The 23570-nt window shown below is 42.0% G+C and overlaps 2 protein-coding genes across 4 annotated transcripts in view; both read left to right on the top strand.

The window, feature by feature from the left end:
* DNAI3 (dynein axonemal intermediate chain 3) overlaps positions 1–23570 on the top strand; it is a 96038-nt gene that overhangs the window by 27875 nt on the left and 44593 nt on the right. For all 3 annotated transcript variants that reach the window (XM_019414008.2, XM_019414007.2, XM_019414006.2), the window contains exons 4-10: positions 3050–3231; positions 4005–4109; positions 4674–4823; positions 5897–6096; positions 13913–14029; positions 20380–20570; positions 21543–21667. In XM_019414008.2, the coding sequence (XP_019269553.2) occupies positions 3050–3231; positions 4005–4109; positions 4674–4823; positions 5897–6096; positions 13913–14029; positions 20380–20570; positions 21543–21667 (1070 nt within the window). The remainder of the gene's footprint in view (positions 1–3049; positions 3232–4004; positions 4110–4673; positions 4824–5896; positions 6097–13912; positions 14030–20379; positions 20571–21542; positions 21668–23570) is intronic.
* On the top strand, positions 10852–12652 carry LOC109246197 (keratin, type II cytoskeletal 8-like). The gene is given in 1 exon segment (XM_019414009.2): positions 10852–12652. A coding segment is annotated over 1 exon segment (1470 nt). The 5' UTR covers positions 10852–10949; the 3' UTR covers positions 12420–12652.

Here is a 23570-nt window from a genome sequence, read left to right as displayed (position 1 = left end):
GTTGCCACTTTCCACTATATTCAAAACCAGCAGGATAGCATTTCCTAATCTTTCTATCTCTTTGACCTCTGCCTCTTTGTCACATCTCCTTCCTTGACTTTGGTCCCCCTGCCTTCTTCTTATAAGGACCCTCGTGGTTACCTTGGGTCCCTCTCGGGGGCCCAGTGGTCTCCTCATCTCAAGTTCCTTAACTTAATCACATCTGGAAGTCCCTTTTGTCATATAAGGTAACATATTCACAGGTTTCGGGGATTAGGACATGGACATCTTTAGGGGGTGGGGCAGGGGGGCGGCTCTATTCTGTTTACCACTAGTGATGAATAGTACAGGTTTTGGAATCAGACCTGTCTCAATTCATAATTCTTCCACTGAATAACTGGGTGGTCACAAATGACTTCCCCTCTCTGAGCCTCTGCTTTCTCATCTGAAAAACAAGGTAGCAATACCTTGGAGATGGTTACAGAACTTAAATTAGGTGGTACCCACACACTTCCTTTTATGGGGAAGTTGAAAAGAAGGTTCATGTTAACTGTTGCTGCTATTTTTAAAAGATGCCATAAAGATAAAGAAATAGATCGATGAATGAGAATGAAGACTCCCAAAGTAGGCTGACATATATACGGTCAACAGATTTTCAAAAAAAAGTGCAAAGGCAATTCAGTGGAGAAAGGATAGTCTCTTCAACAAATGATGCTGGAACACCTATATATCTACACTTAAAAAAAAAGATCTTTAATCTGTACCTCATACCATATACAAAAATTAACTCAAAATGGATCATAGACCTTACTATAAAACCAGGTATTATAAAACTTCTAGAAGAAAATATAGGAGAAAATCTTTGTGACCTCAGATTAGGCAAAGATATCCTAGATACAACATCCAAAGCCATAAATCTTAAGAAATATTTGCCTAGTTGATCTTTTCTTTTATGGCACACCAGTCAGAAATGTAAAGGAATGAACCATTTCTAAATGCACCAACATGAATGAAACTCAAAATAATTATGCTGAATAAAAGAAGATAAACAAAATTACACACTATGTAGGGATGCCTGGGTAGCTCAGTCAGTTAAGCATCCAACTCTTTTTTTTTAATGTTTATTTTTGAGAGAGAGAGACACACACACACACAGAGTGTGAGCAGGGGAGGGGCAGAGAGAGAGGGAGACATGGAATCCGAAGCAGGATCCAGGCTCTGAGCTCTCAGCTCAGAGCCCGATGTGGGGCTGGAACCCACAAACCACGAGATCATGACCTGAGCCTAAGTCAGACACTTAACCATCTGAACCACCCAGGCACCCCACATCCAACTCTTGGTTTCGGCTCAGCTCATGATCCCAGGGTAGTGGGATCAAGCTCCACATGGGGCTCCATGCTCAGTGTGGAGCCTGCTTAAGATTCTCTCGCTCTTCTCTCTCTCTCTCTCTCTCTCTCTCCCTCTGCCTCTCTTCCCTACTTGCGCTCTGTATAAAACAAAACAAAACAATACATACTGTGTAATTATATTTATAATATTCCATAAAAAGCAAACTCAGCTATAGTAATAGAAAACAAGTCAGTGGTTGCCTAGGGGTAAAGGGGAGGGGTACAGAGGGAGGGACAAGAAGAAACTTTTAGGGATTATGGGTATATTTAGCTCGATTGTGGTGGTGGTTTCATGGGTATATGCATATATTTATCAAATTGTAGACTTTAAACATATACAGTTTATTGTTTGCCAATTATATCTCAATAAAACTGCTTTTTAAAAAGTAAACAGCAACCAAAATGTAAAAAAAAAAAACGATACATGGTAGTTATTTAAATTACCTGTGTTTCAATATGTAGGGCAATTGATGTATCAGCTATAGTCTGTGTTGCTAGGGCTCTTCCCTGTACACACAGTAAGACTCTGAGGAGTGAGTTACATAGAGCTGAAGTCTGTCTTTGGCTCCTGCTCTATCAGGCTTCTAAGGAAATAAATGCCGCTCACTGCATCCTATGGAATATAATCTCTGTTACCTCCCTGACGGTGTGGAGGAAGGAGCAGGACCCTCTCCAGTGCTCTGTGTTCACACATAATAGAGAAAGTATAGCATCGTACTAAGAGTGCAGGGACCTTACTTTGGATCCCAGCTTCCCCCATTTCCAACTCTCAGGGAGATAAAAATGGCAGTTTATTCCTAATTTGTGAACAACTTGTATTCCAAATGTTTATTGTACCAACTGATTGCTATTTGGAATATATTTCCACATATCATCAATGTTATGCACACAGTCATTAAAACCCTCCTAAATTACCTGGATAATCGTATCATAGAGCCACTAGGATGGGGGGTAAGTATTTCTTTTGGGCAGGGCGATAAATATTTCTATGGGAAAGTAAGCCCCAAACTCCATTTTAGAGGCCACATGCATTTCTCCCCTTGTTGGCACATCTGTTGAGCAGTAGGAGAAAAGATGTCAGGACATCCAAGTGTGTAGGATCTGGAGAAGAAGGGAGTGGGCTCTGGGACCCTGGGAAGGTGGGGTTGGGGGAAGGAGTTTTGGGGGTAGATGCAGAGCTGAGACCGGGACTGTGGAAGCTGATGGTGATAAGAAGGATAAGACAATGAGAAGACAGATTGAGAGAGGGGAAAAAGAGCAAACTCTTAACAGACGTTCTCACTTGAGAGGTAGTATTCCGGGTAATTGTTAGTTTCTTCTTTTCATTTATTTATTTATTTTACATTTTCTGTAATGGATATACTTACTTAAAAAAAAAAAAAAAAGAACAATGAGGGGTACCTGGGTGGCTCAGTCAGTTAAGCATCCAACTCTTGATTTAAGCTCAGGTCATGATCTCGAATTCTGTGGGATCAAGTCCCACGTCAGGCTCTGCACTGTCAGATTTTCTCTCTCCCTTTCTCTCTGCCCCTCTGCCCCCTCTCAGAATAAATAAATAAACATTAAAAAAAAGCCTTTCAAAATTTTGGCCAAGATAATTATTTAAAGCAAACAATTGCATGTTGCCTCTTAATATCTTAAGTGGTAATATTTAATGTCCGAGTCTACTTTTCCTTCCCCAGGTCATCCAGAAATTTATCCTTTAGTGTTAACTACCCAGACCCAGGAAATATTTAACTGCCGAATAGATGAAGATGTCACAGATGAAAAACCTTATAAACTTATCAAAAAAGAAGATATTTTAGCAGACTTTAAAAACAGAGCTGCAGTGTCTGATTTCTACCCAGTCAAAAAAGTTATCCAGGTAAGTACAACATCTCTCTTTATTTTTCAGTCCTACCCAAGAGGCTTCTGATACATAATAATAAAAGTTAGAGAGCTTGTTGAGTTCAAACCTGGTATTCCCCACCTCCATTACTTTGAGCAAATGCTAGGTTGTCCATACCTCCTTTGGGATCCTGCTCAATGATCTGTGAAAAGCAAACACCTATCAGTGACTGATTATTACTTTACACCCAGAAAAGTTCATCCTTCCCAATTTCAACTAGAATAGGCATCTACCCTTATTTTCCCATACAGATTTAATTTTTTTTTTTTAATTTGAGAGAGAAAGAGAGCACAAGCAGGGGAGGGGCAGAGGGAAAGGGAGAGAAAATCTTAAGCAGCCTCACACTCAGCACGGAGCCCAAAGCGGGGCTTGATCCCACAAATCATGAGATCATGACCTGAACCGAAATCAAGAGCTAGATGCTTAACCAGCTAAGCCACCCAGGTGTTGCTTTAATTTTTTATTCATAATCTTGGTCCTGATATGTCTCCAAACATACAGAGTGTCAATACCAAATACAAGGAATGCTTCTTTTTTTCCCATTAGAAATAAAATTGCATGGTAAATTTCCCTAGAACCACTGAGTTTTAAGAGCTTTGTTAATTTATATAAAATAATTGTGCAATCTGGGATTATGAGCCATAGAATAGCACTCTGGCTATCTTTCATTATTGATTAGAAAAATAACAGTTTTGTATATGAATAACCTGAATGAAAACTGACCTTCCCTTTTGATTATATTCCTGTAGGAATATCCTGGAGATGACCTTCTGGTTGTTTATGACAAAGACTTCAGATATGGACTTAACTTTTATCTTATTGGAACAGAAGAAGGCAAAGAAAACTATTTAAATGTAAGCAAACCCCCAGTCCTTGCATTTTGTTGATTGTCAGAAGAAAGAAATACCTCTGGGGGAGATCTATACATGGTTATGATTATTCTTGTTCTGCTCTCTTTCCCTGGGGCCTAGAGTAGGTACCTGGAGTAGGTAAGCAGTAAATGTCAGATGAACTAAATCAAATATCTCAGAGTAACATGTACTCTACTTATGTGCCCTTCATTGACCCAATGAGAGTAGAAACAATGAATCTGGAGTAATATTGCTCTTGGCTACTCTTTGGCCCATATTTCTGTCTCTCCTTTTGCCATCTCCACGACTTTGGGTAAGTTACTGAACCACTAGTCCACAAAGTGGTGGCACCAACAGGATCTATTTCCAGGGCTGTTGTGAAGATTAAATGGGCTTTTTCCCTTTTGTTTAATTTTCTTCTCCTAATTGAAAAACATGAACAAATACAAAAGAAAATAAGTAAGTGCTTAATGAATTTATACAAATGTAAAGTTTATTGCAGAATAGCTGCATGCAGCTATAATCTACTTTGGGTCATGTATTTTAGTGCTATTTATTTTACTCTAGCACCCAGAAGTACCAGAAGAACAGGAAGAATATAAAGAGCATACTTCTGAAGATTTATATATTTATAAACCACCTATCTCTAAACCATGGGTTTCTTTGGGCAGTGAAAAAGAAATTGATGAAGAATCGGTTAAGGAATCTGCAAAGCAGGTCAGAGGGCTGATATGATCTTCAGTGCATTACCTCTCTGTAATGCTCAACAACACTTATTCCTGAGGGATCTGTAAGGTTTGCTATGTTTGCCAGCACGGATGTGGCTTTTCCTTTGATAGAAGAATGGTTATTGTTTTGGATATGTGGGTATTATGGGTTGAATTGTAGTCCCCAAAGCAGATATGCTGAAGTCCTAATGTCCACTACCTCAGAATATGACCCTATTTAGGAATTGGGGGATGCTAATCCAATATGGCTGGAGCCTTTATTAAAAAGATGGCTATGCAAAGACACAGAGACACAGGGAGAACACCACATGAAGAAGGGAGCAGAAACCGGAGTGATATATCCACAAACCAGAGAACAGCAAGGATTTCTGGCCATCTTCAGAAGCTAGGAGAGAGGCAAGGAACAGATTCTCCCTCAGAGCCCTTAAGAGGAGCCAACCCCTCAACACCTTGATCTCAGACTTCCAGCCTCCACACCTATGAAAATAGTTAAAATAAATTCCTGTTGTTTTAAGCCACCCAGACTGTGGCACTTGGTTATGGCAGCCCTACGCATACCCAGAGCAGCCCCTGAAAAGAACATTTGCGTGTGGGTGATTTATTATGAAAGTTCCATAGAAGAATAGGAAAAGCAGCAGGACACGGACATAGCAGAAGTCCTACAAAGGATGCTATCTCAGGCAAAAGTCCAGTAGAGGAAAGGCTTTAGCTTGAACCCCTCAGGGAACTCTGGGTGTAAATTACACCTGAATGTCCCAAACACAAGTAAAGGAGATGGGCTTCTATATGTCTCCTGCCAGTCCAACAGTGGTCAAGATGTAAACTGGCAGTCACTATTCTTTGTACCTTTGTACCAACGTGGTCCCAGTAGCCCCAGAGCAGTGCTCTGCAGAAGAACAGTAGGTGGTGGCCCTGGAAATGGAAAACATAGAAGTGGAGAGGTAAACAGAAAGTAGAGGGAGAGATTTTAGAGGATCTGAGCAGAGCACCAGTATTGTCTACCCCACATCCATTTTTCCAGGGACTTAATTATGTTCCTTTTACTGTTTACACGTGTTGCAGATTACATACATGATTTCTCGAAAACGAAGTGAATTTGGTGCGCCAGTTAAGTTCAGGGACCAAAATGCTTCCAGCGTAAAAGATGCCTATATTGAATGTACAGCCTACCCAGATAAAAATTTTATCGTTAAGCAACTTGAGAAAGATGTTGGCATGCAAGTAGTCCCCAAAGTCAAGGACACAAGTACTCAAACAAGATGGTAAGTATGTGATGGGGTTGTATATTTTCAAAGGCAAGTACAGTAAAATCTAGCAACATCTGTGATTATTTTTGAAAGACTTTATCATAAATAGAAATGGCTTGACAGTGATGACCTAGGTCTTCACAGAGTGATTCAATTCAGGAAGGTCTACTCATCAACACCTTTTAAAATCTCAATAGGAAAATGAGATACAAGTATATAAGACTGTAACCACTATGGAGTGGGAAAATAACTAATGTTGTTAATAATCAACAACCAGACAACCAGAGAAGGGGCCCTGGTTGTCTTTCGCCTTTGCCTCCTCACTGCTCTATTCCACCACCTAAGTGGTCATTCTTACATACCAAATCAGATTGTGTTATGTCACAGCCTAAATCTCTTCTTTAGCACCCCACCACATCCAGAGCCCTTAGGATGGCATTAGGTCCTCCTTCCTCCATTACAAGGCATTGCCTGCCACTCCAGCCTTGTCACCTGTTCTGAAACAAGCTCTTTATGCTCTGCCTCCATGAGCTGCTTCCAGCTCCCAGAATATCTGCTCTTCCATATCTCCCTGCCTTTGCCCATGCTGCTCCTCTGTATAAAATGGCGAACCTGGAGAACACCTCTCTACCCTTCAAGGTCCACTTCGGTGCCCCTTCCTCTGTGATTTCCTGGAAACATCTGGTAGAGTTGATCTCTCCCTCCTCTGGGTCCCCGCTAGAGTTTAGAGGGAATTTTACTGTAGCGCTGATGACCCACATTGTACTCCTCTGCTTCCCTGTCTGCCTGCCTTGGATCCAGAGCACTTTGAGACTACCCATATCATTTCACACATCAAACTCTTCATTAAAATTAATCCAGTGAGTGAACTGATGTGAAATGGATTGCTGAAAGAATGCTTTGGGGACTTGAGTTAGTCTTTGAAGGTTGTATAAGTCTGAAAATATACTTAGCTAAACCATGCATTTTTTTTTTTAGGATTTAAAAAATACTATTTATTTTAATAAATATTTAAAATTAATAAATTTATTAAAATAAATTTTAGATTTATGGAAGATAAGCCACAGATGCTGAATATGGTTTAGAGATATGGGGAAAGGAAAAACAGCCCAAATTTTTAAAAAGACTTGAACAGTTCAAGGGGGTGGGAAGACCAGAGTCTGCATGGGACAACAAGGACACCAGCCTGGGGAGAGTAGAGTGAGTAGCAGAGGCAGACAGAGAAGTGGATTCCCTGTGGCAGACAGTAAGGAACTTTGGAAAGTTCTGAAGCAAGGGAGAGGCAGGATGATAGGGCTATTTAAATAAGATGAGTCAAGCATAAGATGAGAGCAGAGGAAAAAAAGCCTGGAGTTGAGAACATTGGCCAAGTAGGAGACCATTGTAGTTAAACAGGCAAAATGTGGCCAGTGTCTAAATTAAGATGGTGGCAGTAGGCACGGAAGAAAGGGTGGAAAGGAGACATGTGTAAATACAAAATGCCATAACTCCCATCATTAAAACAAACAAAACCCAACTTTTTTGACATCTCTAGCTATTCCAAGGTCTTTGCTTTTCTTTATAACAAAACTCTTCCTTGTCCGTATTCTCTAGTTCCACTCTCTCTTCAGCCATTTTGTTTTGAGCCCATGCCAGTCTTCACAAGGTCGCCAAAGACTTCCAGTTGTCTGATTGCCTAATCCAATGTTCAGACCTTCTTTTTCTCCACTTCTCAGCACTACTTAACGTGGTTGACCATTTCTCCTTAAAGCACAGCTTTCCAGTAAGTGTTATGGATGACACTCATTGTACCTATTCTAACTTATTGGCAGCTCCTTCCCAGTCTCTTTTACCGGATCCCTTCCTCCCAGCCTGTAAATATTAGGGGACCCGAAGGCTTACTCCTTTTGAAGTTTTTTTTTCTCTAACTATACTTAATCCCTGGGTGAATTTATAGAGTCCTATGATACTAATATATTGTCTGTTATTGCTCATGACTCCCAGATCTATGCCTTCAGCCTCAATTTCTTACCTGAACTCATTTACTTATCTACTTACTTGAATTTCTAATATGTCTCTTGAGTTTAACATGCCCAACAACAAATGTTTTCCTTTTAACTCCAAAACTGAGATTCACTGAATTTCCCTCATCCCAGTAAATGACAATGATATTCTTGTAATTACTCAGACCCAAAACTTTGGATTTTCTTGGGTCTATCTTCAAAATATATCCACTGCTATCACCTTGGACCATTCCATCTTCACCACTTGCCTAGGTTATTGTAATGCCTCCTAACTGGCTTACTTCTATCCACTCTTTCCCTTCTGCATTCTATTCTCCATAGAGAGCCAGAGTAATCCTCTTAAAATGTAAGATAACGTCACTGATCAAAACCCTTCAATGGCTTCCCATCCTACAGGAACCTACAAGGCTGCACATGGTCTAGATTCTCTCTGCCTGTTTTCCCTCATCTATTCCAGCCACACTGGCTTCCTTGTTCCTTCAATTCACCAAGCATACTCATAGCTTCCAGGCTACTCTTTTCCCAGACATCCTTAGGGCTCATTCCCTCCTTCATCCAGATTTCTGCTTGAATGAGGCATTCTCTGAAATTCCTGTATACAGATCTTCCATGACAGATGATGAGGTTATGTCCCAACAAACCCATGGTAAGTTGAAAATATCCTAAGTTGAAAATTCATTTAACACATCTAACCTACCAAACGTCATAGCTTTGCCTACTTTAAATGTGCTCAGAACACTTACATTAGGCTACATTTGGGTAAAATCATCTGACACAAACCTATTTTATAATAAAGTGTTGACTATCTCACGTAATTTATTAAATACTGAAAGTGAAAACCAGGATGATTGTGTGGGTACACAATGGCTGTCAGTGTATGGGTTGCTTACCCTCATGACCCTGTGGCTGACCGGGGGCTGAGGCTTGCTGCCACTGCCCAGCATCACAAGAGAGGATCATACAGCATATCACTAGCCCAGGAAAATATCAAATTCAAAATTCAAAGTACAGTTTCTACTGAATGCATATTGCTTTCACACCATCCTGTAGGAAAGAAAAATCACACGTGGAAGGAAGCATAAGTTGGGGGCCATCTATAAAAGCAACCACCACCATTACTATCTACCCCCTAACTCTATTTCTCTTCACGTTATTATCACCACTTGATATGTGTTTGTCATTGTCATTCTTCTCTCACCTTCCCTCCTGCCCCTGCCTTAAAATTCAAGCTCCATGAGACAGGAACTTTGTCCGATTTATTTATTTCCACATCCTCAACTCCTAGGACATTTCCCAAAACCCATTTATCAGATGGAGGGAAACAGGGAATGGAAGAAGGGGGAAGAGATGGATCAAGTTAAAGAAGAATGTACAGAACAGATGCCTGACAAGTTCAGTATTAAGAGGAGAGCCGTGAAATATGCTGAAATCCTATATGAAATATATGACCAGGAGAATCAGGAATCAGGAGTGTAGAGTGAACTAAAAAACACGCTTTTCAAATTTATATAAACCAAGTCAGAAGCCATAAAAATGCACTGGTAAAGTCAGGGCACATATACATAGATCCCAGGGGTCTGAATAAGAAATGGGCCAGAAACAAGGCAGTCAGATGAAGAGACAGGTCAGAATTAAAGGAGGTAAAAATAAAGACAGGATCAGTAGTCAAGTCTGGGCAGAGAATTAGGACACCAGAGATTCATAAATACCAAGATGTGGGGGCGAGACAGGAAGGAGAGTGGTGATACACTAAGCCAAGCCAGCCACAGACTTCTATGTTTCTGCCAGGGAACAGAAAAGTGACAAGAATGAGTCAGCCGAGGTAGACTCAGGAGGCAGACTCAGAAAAGGACAGTGAACTTCCAACAACAGGAACCCCATCATAGGACTTGAGACTTAGCAGGCGCTCACTGAATGTAGACCGATACAAGCAGACAGCTATAGTGATACAGATGGAGTAAACAAATGAGAAGTAAGGGAAGGTCTTGACCAATAAGATGGAAAAAAAAAAAAAGAATCAAAATGTTCAATTTAGGTGGCTGGGAGAATGCTGGTTCTCCTTAGGAAGATCAGGAAATGAGGAAGGGTAGCTGGTTTGGGGTGGAGAGGATGAGATAAAGGATTGTGATAGAAGTAAAAAAAGGTCAATGGTGAGGTTCAAAGAGGAATGACAGTGAAAGCAAATGTTCACAGTGTTCTGGGTATTCTTCTAAGCGCTTGGCATAAAGCAACTGAGTTCTCACAGCTGCCCTCTAAAGTAGGCACTATCCCCATTTTACAAATAAAGAAGCCGAGGCAAAGTGAGGTGAGAAATGAAAGTTCAATGTTTGGGACATAATTTAAATCTGAAGCAATCACAAACAGATCTGCTGAGAAATAACAAAACAAATCACATGTTAAAAGTAAGAGCGACGCCTAGGGTACCTCTTTGCTGAGATCAACAGGTGCCATAAAATTTCTTACTTAATCCTATCCAGAAGATACTAATATGTGCTAGAAATGAAAAGGTGAAGCTAAGGGTCACCTGTGTGGCTCAATCTGTTTAGTGTCCAACTCTTGATTTCAGTTCAGGTCATGATCCCAGTGGGATTGAGCCCCAAATGGGGCTCTGCGCTGAATGCTGGAACCTGCTTGGATTCTCTCTCCTCTCTCTGCCCTTCCCCTGCTTGCGCTATGTCTCTCTTTCCCTTTCTCTCTCTCTCTCTCTCTCACACACACTCTCTCTCTCTCTCTCAAAACAAATAAATAAACTTAAATTAAAAAAGGTGAAGCTAAGACCATAGAAGCAGCTTCTCGGCTTCTTCTCGAACCTCAGGCAGGTTCAGCCTACTCGCCTCCACTCCAGCCTCCACACCGGCCTCCACCATGTCCATCAGGGTGACCCAGAAGTCCTACAAGGTGTCCTCCTCCGGCCCCCGGGGTTTCAGCAGCCTCTCCTTCACTAGCGCGCCTGGCTCCCGCATCAGCTCTGCCCTGTCCCGGGTGGGCAGCGGCAGCAGCTTCCGGGGTGGCCTGGGCAGCAGCATGAATGTGATTGGGGGCTATGGCAGGCCCGGCGGTATGGGGGCCATCACGGCTGTCTCAGTGAACCAGAGCCTGCTGAGCCCCCTTAAGTCGGAGGTGGACCCCAACATCCAGGCCGTGCGCACCCAGGAGAAGGAGCAGATCAAGACCCTCAACAACAGGTTTGCCTCCTTCATCGACAAGGTGCGGCACCTGGAGCAGCAGAACAAGATTCTGGAGACCAAGTGGAACCTCGTGCAGCAGCAGAAAACCGCTCGCAGCAACATGGACAATATGCTCGAGAGTTACATCAACAACCTCCGACGGCAGCTGGACACCCTGGGCCAGGAGAAGCTGAAGCTAGAGGTGGAGCTTGGCAACATGCAGGGCCTGGTGGAGGACTTCAAGAATAAATACGAGGAGGAGATCAAAGAACGTGCAGACATGGAGAATGAATTTGTCCTCATCAAGAAGGATGTGGATGAAGCTTACATGAACAAGGTAGAGCTGGAGTCCCGCTTGGAAGGGCTGACCAATGAGATCAACTTCTTAAGGCAGCTGTATGAAGAGGAGATCCGTGAGCTGCAGTCCCAGATCTCGGACACATCTGTGGTGCTGTCCATGGACAACAGCCGCTCCCTGGATCTGGATGGCATCATTGCCGAAGTCAAGGCCCAGTACGAGGAAATCGCCAACCGCAGCCGGGCTGAGGCTGAGACCATGTACCAGATCAAGTACGAGGAGCTGCAGACATTGGCTGGGAAGCATGGGGATGACCTCCGTCTCACGAAGACGGAGATTTCCGAGATGAACCGGAACATTAACTGACTCCAGGCTGAGATTGAGGGCCTCAAAAACCAGAGGGCTTCCCTGGAGGCCGCCGTAGCTGATGCCGAGCAGCGTGGGGAGCTGGCCGTGAAGGACGCCAATGCTAAGGTGGCTGAGCTGGAGGCCGCCCTGCAGCGGGCCAAGCAGGACATGGCCCGGCAGCTGCGGGAGTACCAGGAGCTCATGAACGTCAAGCTGGCTCTGGACATCGAGATCGCCACCTACCGCAAGCTGCTGGAGGGCGAGGAGAGCAGGCTGGAGTCTGGGATGCAGAACATGAGTATCCACACTAAGACCTCCACCGGCTACTCAGGTGGGCTGGTCTCAGCCTACGGGGGCCTCATGAGCCCTGGCCTCAGCTATGCCATGCAGTCTGGCTTCGGCTCTGGTGGGAGCTCTGCTTCCTCAAGCCATGTCAGCTCCTCCAAGGCTGTGGTGGTGAAGAAGATCGAGACCCGTGATGGGAAGCTGGTGTCCGAGTCGTCTGACGTCCTGTCCAAGTGAACAACCACTGTGGTCTCTCCCAGCCTCCCCGCTCCAGTGGCTGCCATAGAGCCTGTGGGGGAAGGAGCTGTGCAGGGGAGCATTGGGAACGGGAGGCCCACCTAAGCCTCGCCCCAGTCCTCGGCCTACCCTTTGGGGGAGTCCACTGCCCTGGGTACCCCCTCTTGCCCCCAGCTAAAAGCCAATTCAAGAGTCTTTTCCCAAATAAAGCTTCAGATGGCTCTGCCAATCCCCCCCCCCCAAAAAAAAAAAAAAAAAAGGTGAAGCTAAGATATGAACCCAAGTCTCTCTGGCTCCAATACCAACATTCTTTCTTTCTATCACTCTGCCTTCTGCTACTGATACTGAGCTAACTAGGAGGGGAAAAAATGATTTATTCAACATAAGCAAAACTCTCTTTACTCCTTGTTTGATTACTCTTCACTTAATATATTTGCCTCTCACAGAGATGTTTCACTGACATTTGTTCAACACAGATTAAATATAACCTAATGTTTTTTTGGACACTTAAAACGTGCTAGGCACTATTTTAAAAACTTTGCATGTATTAACACATTCAATTTACAATGCTTCTATGTGCTATATACTTTAAAAGTTTCATGTAGAGATGAATAAACAGACACAGAGAGGTTAAATAATTAGCTCAGTGTCACAAAGCTTGTAAGTGATAAACCCTAGCTTCAAAACCAGGCAGCCTATCACCAGAGTGCACACTCTCAATGACTGTACCATCTGACCTTTCTATAACCCCATACTGAAAGATCACTCTACTGGGTGAGACTGCCAGTGCCCAAATGCAACAGCATGATATGTTCAAGGGTGGAGGTGAGCACTGAGGGCAGACTGGAGGAAGATCATGTCACCATCATTGCTGGAATGCAAATTGTTTCTAGTTTTGTATATTTAGAGCAGAATTTCTGAGTCTCAAACACTACTGACATTTTGGGCTGGATAAATCTCTTTTGTGTGCATTGTAGGGTATTAAACAGCATCTCTGGATTCTACCCCCTATATGCAGGTAGCACATCCCAGTTGTGACAACCAAAAATGTTTCTGGATGTGACCAAATGTTCCCATGGGGTGGGGGTGGGGTAGGACTGTACTGGTTAAGAAACACTGATCTAATGAACCAAATAGGAAGAGAATGATAAACAAATGTGGCAAATTGTTAACTGATGAATCTGGGTGAAGAGTGTTTGGGACTTCCTTAGATCCTTCTTACAACTTTTCTATAAGTTAAAAATATCTAAATAAAGATTTTAAAAAATAAACACTTCTTGATTATGTTGGAAACAAATACATAAATATTCAAAGTATTTCAAAAAGGCAGTCAATATCAACTGTCTAGGATAAAGAAAAAATTCAATATATAGAATTTAAATATAAAATAGTATCTTATTATTGTCACAGAAAGAAACCTTTGACATGTCACAACCTATATTTACTTTTCTTTGATCTAATTTTTGGTATTCTATCATCTTTTAATGTATTAGGACATATCCCAAAAATGCCAGTACACAATATTATCCAAGAGAATTTTCAGAGGAGGAAAAAGAGATATTCGGACAATCCAAGCCTTTGATTGACTTTCTTAATAATGCATCTATAAGGTAAAAATTGTATCTTAAAATTTTAAAATAAAACATAAAATGTGTATGTGTACTTATAGTGATAGGTCTTAAAAGCAACTCCATACATGGTGTCTCGATAGAAAATATGAAGTTATCAGATATGCATGGGCATATGACAAATCCTCAGTCTTTCCTTCCTTTCTATTGTCACCGGTGTGGACCTAGGAGATGTATACAGTTGGGTGTGTGAGGATGTTTTCCTAACAGCAAATTAACAATTATTTACCATAGTTTTTTTTTCAATGTTTAGTTTTGAAAGAGAAACAGACAGAGCATGAGCAGGGGAGGGGCAGAGAGAGAGGGAGACACAGAATCTGAAGCAGGCTCCAGCTGTGAGCTGTCAGCACGGAGCCCAACACGGGGCTTGAACCCACAAACCACGAGATCATGACCTGAGCTGAAGTCAGACACTCAACCGACTGAGCCACCCAGGCACCCCATACCACGGTTCTTTTATTTAAGTCTTTTTGCTCTCCTCCTTACTCCCCTTCTTTGCTTCATTTACTTGTGTATGATTACAAAGATGAGGAGACATACACTGTTCATGACGATGCTGACATTTGTTAATAACCTGAAGTCGATTCAGATGTACCCTTGTACATCTTATTCCTCACCCCTAATTCCTGCGTTAATTCCACTCTTAGTGGATCTGAGAGAGGCATCTTCAGAAAGCACCCCCTGACACACACACACACAGTTACTAGGAACCTGGGATTTCTAAATCAGAGAAAGAGCTTGACAAGTTCTCAAGTCAGTATTGGAGTTCAGAGAAGTGGAACCAGTGGTGGACAGGTCTGCCAGTGGTACCCTGTAGGTTGGTTTCCATTTCTTTCCAAAATAAAAAATTTGTTGGTCAAGTTCATACACAGCCCATGTTTCGCTTTTTCATTTTTAAGAAAACACCATTAATTTTCCCACTGTTTAAATGTCCTGAAAATTCCAACAACTCTCAAAAATTGTGTCCTATGTCTAGGGGGAGTTTGGTTCAAAAATTCCCCAATGATGCAAAGAGAGTGCATTAAACTAGACAAAATATATATGTATAGCTATGTTTACTCTGGGTCAAGGCTTCTTGTGAAGTTTGTTAAAAGGTGGAGGAGCAAAGAGAGAAAGAGAGATGTTCCATCAATGCCTAATGACTAACAGCTGTTCGATGGGCTGTCCCTTGCTAACCGTCATACACTTTAGCTGGCTTGCCTGCTGTGTCATTGTGCCAGCCACCAGAAGGACTATGGAATCAAAGCTAAGGACAGCAAAGCAAATACAATGCCTTTTAACAAAGAGCCAGAAACCCAGAGGCACGAACACAGTTTCTCCTCACAGAATTTCAGTTCTAGCAGGTCTCTGGAGAAGATATTAAAGATACAGAAAAACTGGTAGAATTACATCCTGTATACCTCATGGCAAGGCTAGGGGGACACACTACAGGCATAATTCCATGAAACCTCCCGAAATCGCCAGGGGCTCAATGCTTTTAAAAGGGGGTTGCTGTTTTGTGGACTCTGCTGCTTGATGAGGGGAAATGAAAATCAGGTGTGGCTATGCCTGACTTTGAAGTAAGCCTCCTTTTCTTGTCTAGGAACATAATGAAATGTATTTCTGCTCAGCTACAAAACAAAACAACAAAAACAAAAGAACAGAGAGTGCATTAACTATTTGCCACTCATTCATTTATGGGAAGCATGCTGTACTTTTCCTATGGGATAATGAGAAACAAACAAGAAAACCTAAGGTCTCTCTTTCCCCATTTCAAATTTTAGTGATTAAAATTTTTCCAGCTAAGAATATTAAAAATGAGAAGTCTATGTACAATCCATCTCAAGGGCATAAGTGGCCTATAGCCAATTCTCAATTATCCACATTGTGTATTATCTTTAGACCCTTTATTCTTTTATTTCAGTTGCCATGCTTAGAGAGGGATAGTGAACAGCTTCATAATTCCCTCCCTGAGACACGGGAAGGAGAAGCCGGAACCATAAGAAAAAAGAGGAAAATTGGCATAGGAATTACAGTAGTCCTGGTCAAGAATAAATAAACCCATGTACATATATCACTGTCAGGTTTCCCCACTCTAAAACTGTTTAAGGTTTATTCAGTTTTTTTAAGGCTAATATAAGCCTGGTTTTGTTCTGGGAAGAGTGCCCTTTTAGAAATGAGTTCTTTCTGAATTTTACCCATAACAAACCTGAGGGAAACAGTATTTTGCAAAAGAAGGAAATGATAAGAAAGGAGACAGAAGAATTCTCAAGCAACTGGGAAACAGCTCATTTGGGGGTGGGGACAGGGAGGGAGAGAAACCCTTTAAAAGAAAAGTACTTACAGGCTTTAATTCAGACAACGGTTTTGCCAGTCTTCACTGCATAACCCTCAGAAACCACGTACTGGGGTGCAGGGAAATCAAGAAACGAAACCAGCGAAAAGATGCTGTCTTCACTTCTCCCTTGTGAATTACTTCCTAACTTGAGCTAAGAGGGAAGAATCAGGAAGCCAGAGCAAAGGCCCCTGTTTGTAGCTCCTCTCTTGGAAATTCCTTTCTCATTCAGGCTGAAACAGAGAAAAAAACAAAAAACAAAAAACAAAACCAAACCCAAGATTTCGAAGATGCTAACAAACGCTTCTACTTGAAGCTCCAGGCTGTGAACCTACCCTACCTAGGGTGTTTCAACGTTAATGCATATATGAATCACCTGGGGATCTTGTTAGACTGCAGGCTCTGACTCTGTAAATTCAAAGTGGTGTCTGTGACTGCACTTTCAGCAAACTCCAGGTGATCATGATGATGCTGGTAGCATCACTGGGAAGATGAGTTTAACCAAGAGTATTCAATTAAGCAGTGAACAGTAGTGTTAATTCTTTTTTTTTTTTTTTAATTTTTTTTTTTAATATTTATTTGTCTTCGAGACAGAGAGAGACAGAGCATGAACAGGGGAGGGTCAGAGAGAGGGAGACACAGAATCCGAAACAGGCTCCAGGCTCTGAGCTGTCAGCACAGAGCCCGACGCGGGGCCTGAACTCACAGCCCTCACGGACCGCGAGATCATGACCTGAGCTGAAGTCGGCCGCTCAATCGACTGAGCCACCCAGGCGCCCCAGTAGTGTTAATTCTTAACGGCAGGGGTATTAAATGGTTATCCCGCTTGATTACATTTTTAGGAGAATCTATTATAATATTTAGAGTTTATATTTAATTGTCTAAATAAAGGAGGGGATTTTCTTTCTTTTTTTTAGTGTTTATTTTTTATTTTTGAGAGGGAGACAGAGCGTGAGCAAGGGAGGGTAAAAGAGAGAAGGAGACACAGAATCCGAAGCAGGCTCCAGGCTCCGAGCTGTCAGCACAGAGCCCAACACGAAGCTTGAACTCCCGAACTGGGAGATCATGACCTGAGTCGAAGTTGGACACTTAACCCACTGAGCCACCCAGGCACCCCAGGAGGGTTTTTTTTTTTTTCTTATTTTGGAACATTCATAATCAAGAGCCACTCTTTCAGCTTACCACACCTATTAAAAAAACAAGCTATTTAGACTATCAGTCATTAGGGTAAAACCTCTGGTGGCATTCTAATTGTGGGAGTCCCAGAGGCCATGTGAATGAGCTGGGTTTTCAAACCTAAGCATATGCAGGAGCAATAAACATGACAGAAACTTATAGTAACTATTTTTTGGTTTCGTTTTTTGTTTGTTTATAATACTACTTCTTTCAAGAACATACCTCAGTTTCATATTATAAACAAGTGACTAGGGGCGCCTGGGTGGCCCAGTCGTTTAAGCGTCCGACTTAAGCTCAGGTCACGATCTCGCGGTCCGCGAGTTCGAGCCCCGCGTCGGGCTCTGGGCTGATGGCTCAGAGCCTGGAGCCTGCTTCCGATTCTGTGTCTCCCTCTCTCTCTGCCCCTCCCCCGTTCATGCTCTGTCTCTCTCTGTCTCAAAAATAAATAAACGTTAAAAAAAATAAAAAAATAAACAAGTGACTAGTAATGGTGGAATAAGTTGGTCAAACTCACAGAAAATAATTATAAGATCTAGAAAACAAGAGTTACACAGAAACACACACACAACTATTTGAAGTCTCAAGAGAGTGACCTAAAGTAAGCAGAAACTGGAGGGGAGAAGGATGAGATGTGCACATTTGCAGTGTTTTTTCTTTAAGTATTGCCTAATCCACTGGAGGCTCAAGTGACAGAAACCCGTAGGCTTATACAGGTCTGTTGGTGACAGAATAACCAAATGGTCAGGGGGAAGTCATGGAAAGGTGGTAGCCTCAGACAAGCTGAGACCCCAGTTCCACATAAAAAGTCTAACAAGATCCTAGGCTGCAGACTAACACACTCATTTTTAGGGGAAACCCCAGGAGAGTCCAGAAGGAACTACCAGCATCTAGAAGCTGAAAAATTAAGCAGAGATTTCAGCTACTATTCTACACAGAGAGGACAGAATTTAGAGTTTGAGTCCAGCCAAGTTAACTACATTATAGAACAAACTCCACTTTTCAGAGGAACAAAAGAGAATCCAGAGTCTCTACAACACATCATTTATAATGTCCAGTTTCGTTAAATATGTAAAGTCACTAAACATGTGAAGAAGTAGGAAAATGGGACTCTAGGGTTCTTCCTGACACCACCTCTGGCACCGAACAAGGGTTTTATTTTCCCCCAACACCAAATACATGGTATCTTTTCCAACACCAACTCTCAAACTCTTAGACACTCTCCGGAGTTAGTGCAGTCTCCCCAAGTTAAGGGGCTTAGTCTCACCAGCCTGCCAGTCTCAAGTCCCAGGAGTGCTACACATAGTTCTGACCAGCCAGCTATAATGAGTTTGATACTTCTCCAGAATGACTCATCTAACACAGGAAAGCGCTTCACTTACCATCACCAGTTTATCGTAAAGGATGCGACTCAGGAGCAGCCAAATGGAAGAGATGCATAGGACAAGTTATCAGGGGTGGGAGGTGGGGGAGGGGGGGGGGCCTGCCAACCTCCTGGCACTTTCTTGCCTTCACCAACTTGGGAGCTCCTATCATAACTTTTAAGACAGGAGCCTGTCAAGCCAGGGCCCTAGGCTATTAAAAGATGGGCCTAAAGGCGCCTGGGTGGCTCAGTCAGTTAAGTCTCCGGTTTGGGTTCAGGTCATGATCTCACAGTTTGAATAAACATTGAAAAAAAAAAAAAAAGATATGAGCCTGGCACTCAGAATGTTCTTAAAGGGTCAATATTAGCATTGTTAGCAGGATAGGTCTTTGTTTTAGGGCTTGTCTCCTATATTGCGGGTTTAGCAATGGAATGAAACATATTCATGCCTCCAGGACTTTGTGATAACTAAAACCACCACCACAGATGCACATACAGCATACTTCTAAATTCCAAAGCTTCCCTTGAGAATCTTACTTGTTTTACATTTTATATACATTATATATATGTGTACAATATATGTACAATATATATACAATATGTATATATTATAATCCTGATTAACATATAATCCTAAATATATATATAAAATCCTAATAATATATTTGTATACAAATTAGTATATATGATCATTTGGTACCAAATATGGCTAAGAAAATGGCATTTTCTGTCAGTTTGGGTTTTTCAGGAAGCAAATGAGACCCAGTGTAAAACAGGTTTACTGAGGCTCCCACTGTGTAAAAAAAAGTTTTTTTTAAGTTAGCAGGATTGGTTGGGCCCCTGGGTGGCTCAGTTGGTTAAGTGTCTGACTTCAGCTTGGGTCATGATCTCGAGGTTTGTGGGTTCGAGCCCCACATCGGGCTCTGGGCCGACAGCTCAGAGCCGGGAGCCTGCTTTGGTTTCTGTCTCCCTCTGCCCCTCCCCTGCTCACGGTCTGTCTCTCCCTCTCTCTCAAAAATAAACTTTAAAAAGTAATAATAAATAAAGTTAGCAGGATTGGGCAAGGAAAGCTTCAGCAAAGTTGTAGCCCACCCCACCAGGAAGCTCCAGAGGGAACCAGCCTGTTGGAGAAGTCCTGCAGGAAGAAGAGCTTGGCATGCACGGTGTCCCTGCAGCTGTCAGCTCAGTCATTGGCCCGGGAGAGCACAGCCTTGGCTGGGAAGCGTCTGCAGATGGCGAAGGTGTTCCAGACCATCAGCCAACAACATCCTGGCACTAGAAGTTTTGAGTAACACACAGACAGGAGGTTTCTTTCTCTTAAGTCACATATTTCACATGGGGGTAATCATTAGTTCCCAAGTATAATTGAGGATATTTTGTTTTTTTTCCATATGAATGAAGTAGGAGGAGCTGCCGAAAGACCTATCATTGAATACTATAATCCAACATCTTGTGTGTGTGTGTTTTGTCCTAACAAAATAGTGTTGAAATAGCCCTGCAGCAAAATGAAATCATGAACACATTTATTGATGACTGGAAGTGCCTGGGAGAAGAAGAAGGCACCTTTGGAGACAAAACTGATACCCACCTGAAAGAGTACCAGTCCTTTACCGACCTTCATAACCTAACAGAGAATATGGTCACTTCCGTCTCATGGCATCCGACTATCTATGGTGAGATGACCGTGACTGTGGTTCTCTTTGGTGAGGGCGAGGAAAGTCTTTTGCTTTTATATGGAAAATTACACACTACCTAAGTATCTCAGTTTCAGTAAGACAACTTCCAATTGCTGAGTGCACCTGCCGGGATCTTTCTTGGCATCCTGCAGTCCTGTGTTCTCCTAGCACCTCACTGTGACCTCTACAAGGACAGAACCAAGCTCAAGCCAGGGAAGTGACTGTCTCAGGTCACCCAGCTGGTGAAATGCTGAATCTGGATTTGCCTCAGCCTCTTGGGACTCCCAAGGCTAGCTCCATTCCGCCTGATACTCTTCCTCTCTGATTACAGGGCAAGAGAGGGAACACACCTCCTTTGTTTTTTTTTTTTTTTTATGTTTACTTATTTTTGAGAGAGTGCAAACAGGTGAGGGACAGAGAGGGCGGGGCAGAGGATCCAAAGCCTGCTCTGCACTGACTGCAGCCAGTCGATGTGGGGCTTGAATTCATGAACCTTGAGATCATGACCTGAGCTACAAAGTAGGTTGCTGAACCAACTGAGCCACCCAGGCACCCCAAACACACCTCCTTTAAATCACTCAGCAGCCAAGGGGGGTAGCCCCATGTGCAAATGCAACTAAGCAGAGAAAAATGTCCTTTCCCTCTTTTTTCCTCTTCCCCTCCTCCACATTGGCCTTTTTCTCACACAAAAAATTTTTTTCTTACTAAATCTTTGAAGTTTACTGTTTATTTTATACTAACAGTACATCTCAATTTGGACTGACCACCTTTCAAGTGCTAAATTAGCAACATGTGGCTACTGGCCACCGTATTACACAGTAGAGCTCAAAGAGACTCTTGGTGTCTTATTGAATATATTTGTTTCATCAAAGTGGAAATGAATAGTGACCATGTAGAGCAATAAAACCTACAAACACTTCTCCATGTACAGTTGCTGCAGGTTTTAACTTCTAATTGTGTCTCAATCAGGGCTAATAGCTGTGTCAGTGGCTGTAAGACTCTCCCTTGAAGACAGAGTCCACTTTTCTGGTAAATTATTGCTGCAGCCATCACTAATTCTTTTCTGGAGTTTCTCCGATCCCATACATCCTCAGGTAATTGAGGAGAGTTGCCCACATAGTCTAAAAATATCAAATACTATGTTCACGTTTATCTTTAGCAGTTTTAATTGCAAAGTACTTTATAGTTACTTAATATGGTAAGCTGTTATAAAGTTAGGCTTTCTTCGATTCAGAATTTGTCATCAATTTGAGCAAGACTAAAGTTTACAGTCAGTTTATTGAAAAAATCAATATGTTATTTTCAAAAAAGATTTTAAGAGGAACGTTAAACCATTCTTAAAAAGCAAACTCTTTTATGGGCTTCCTTTAAACACTATTTGTTCAAATGCAAATAAATTTTAATTTCACATGAATTTCCTCAGTTCCGAGGATCACCAGTAGGTGATGGTAATGAGTACAGACACCTGTGTGGGAAACACAGGGGTGCAGGGTGGGGGTGGGGACCATGGCCCCAGAAAGGGTACAGCCCATCTGTGGGCACAGCGACTCTTCAGCTCTCTTGTTGCCAGGTGTTGTACTTGTCAAAGGAATCCAGATCAGAAATTTTGAGTGAAATCTCCCAATTTTTAAATAGTTCAACTAAAACCAAACCAAATGCACAAATCAACCCAAATAAGGCTGAGGACTGGGTTTGCCCCACAGGGTTCTGTTTCCGTCATCTGCTCAAAAACAGTTTTATTTAGGGTGCTTTATAGTGTTAGATTAAGTTTTTTTTTAATGTACTTAAATATAATATTTTGTTTCTATAAAGTATTATATAACTAAGTCTTCCCCTAATAAAACCTAGCCTTCCTCCCTTCCTTCTTCCCTAATTCATCTGAATTCAGGCAGTTTTACTATAATAGATTGGGGTACTTTAATTATTATAGACCTAGAGGTCAAAATAGCAGATCCCTGGTTCTTTCTTGTCAGCCTACTTAGCACAAAAATGATGCCATTCTCTCACTGGGGTTTTCTAACATCTTCTAGTGGAGTAGAATTACTCACCAGTCCACAATGTGGAAGTGTGGCTGAACTTTCAGACAAAAAGGAGGAAAGAAGGACCTTTTCCTCTATTTTAAAGACTAGCTTTTTAAAAAACAAGCAAATTATTTATTAAAGAAATAATACAAATGATTTCTTTTGTCTTTGTTCTATCAAAACTATAGGAGAATTTTTTTTAAATTTATTTTGGAAGTAGAGTTTTCTCTAGAATCCACAGAGTGTCAAATAAACAAAGATGATTAGCTCCAGTTCCAGTCTGAAACCTTTAGCTCAGGGGTGGCAAACCAATGGCCTCTGGGCCCCTTCTTTCTTTTTTTTTTAACTTTTTTATTAAATTTTTTTTTAACATTTATTCATTTTTGAGAGACAGAGACAGAGCATGAGCAGGGAAAGGGTAGAGAGAGGAAGACACAGAATCCAAAGCAGGCTCCAGGCTCTGAGCTGTCAGCACGGAGCCTTACATGGGGCTCGAACTCACGAACTGCAAGATCATAACCTGAGCGGAAGTTGGACACTCAACTGACTGAGCCACCCAGGCACCCCAGGGCCCCATATTTCTGATGGTTTTGTTTAAAGAAGAACAGTAACCATGCAAGGATTTTGCTTGGTGGTAACATATTAACACAGGTGCCAAAGAGATTTAATATACCTATTCCTTACAGGGCCTCCTTCTTACCCTCCAGGCACTTGAGTTTGTTCACCTTCTGTGTTTGGTATTATTTTAAAATTTGAACTATTATCAGTGGCCAACACCTTTATTTTTTCTCATTCAACGAATTTTCTTTTTGAGTGCTCACTCTGTGCCAGGCTAGCTAGACAGTGGGGAACAAAACAGACAAATATCTTGTCCTCACAGAGCTTACCTTCATACTTCTCAGAAACACTTAGCTTAGTCTTTTTGTTTATAAAAAAATTAAAACATCTCCCAGCAATGACCCATGGAAGGTGGAGG

Source organism: Panthera pardus, unplaced genomic scaffold, assembly GCF_024362965.1.
Source record: "Panthera pardus isolate Hobbes unplaced genomic scaffold, ASM2436296v1 HiC_scaffold_11, whole genome shotgun sequence".
NCBI lineage: Eukaryota > Metazoa > Chordata > Mammalia > Carnivora > Felidae > Panthera > Panthera pardus.
Note: the sequence above shows the minus strand (reverse complement) of the source record. Positions and strands in the feature narration are given on the sequence as shown.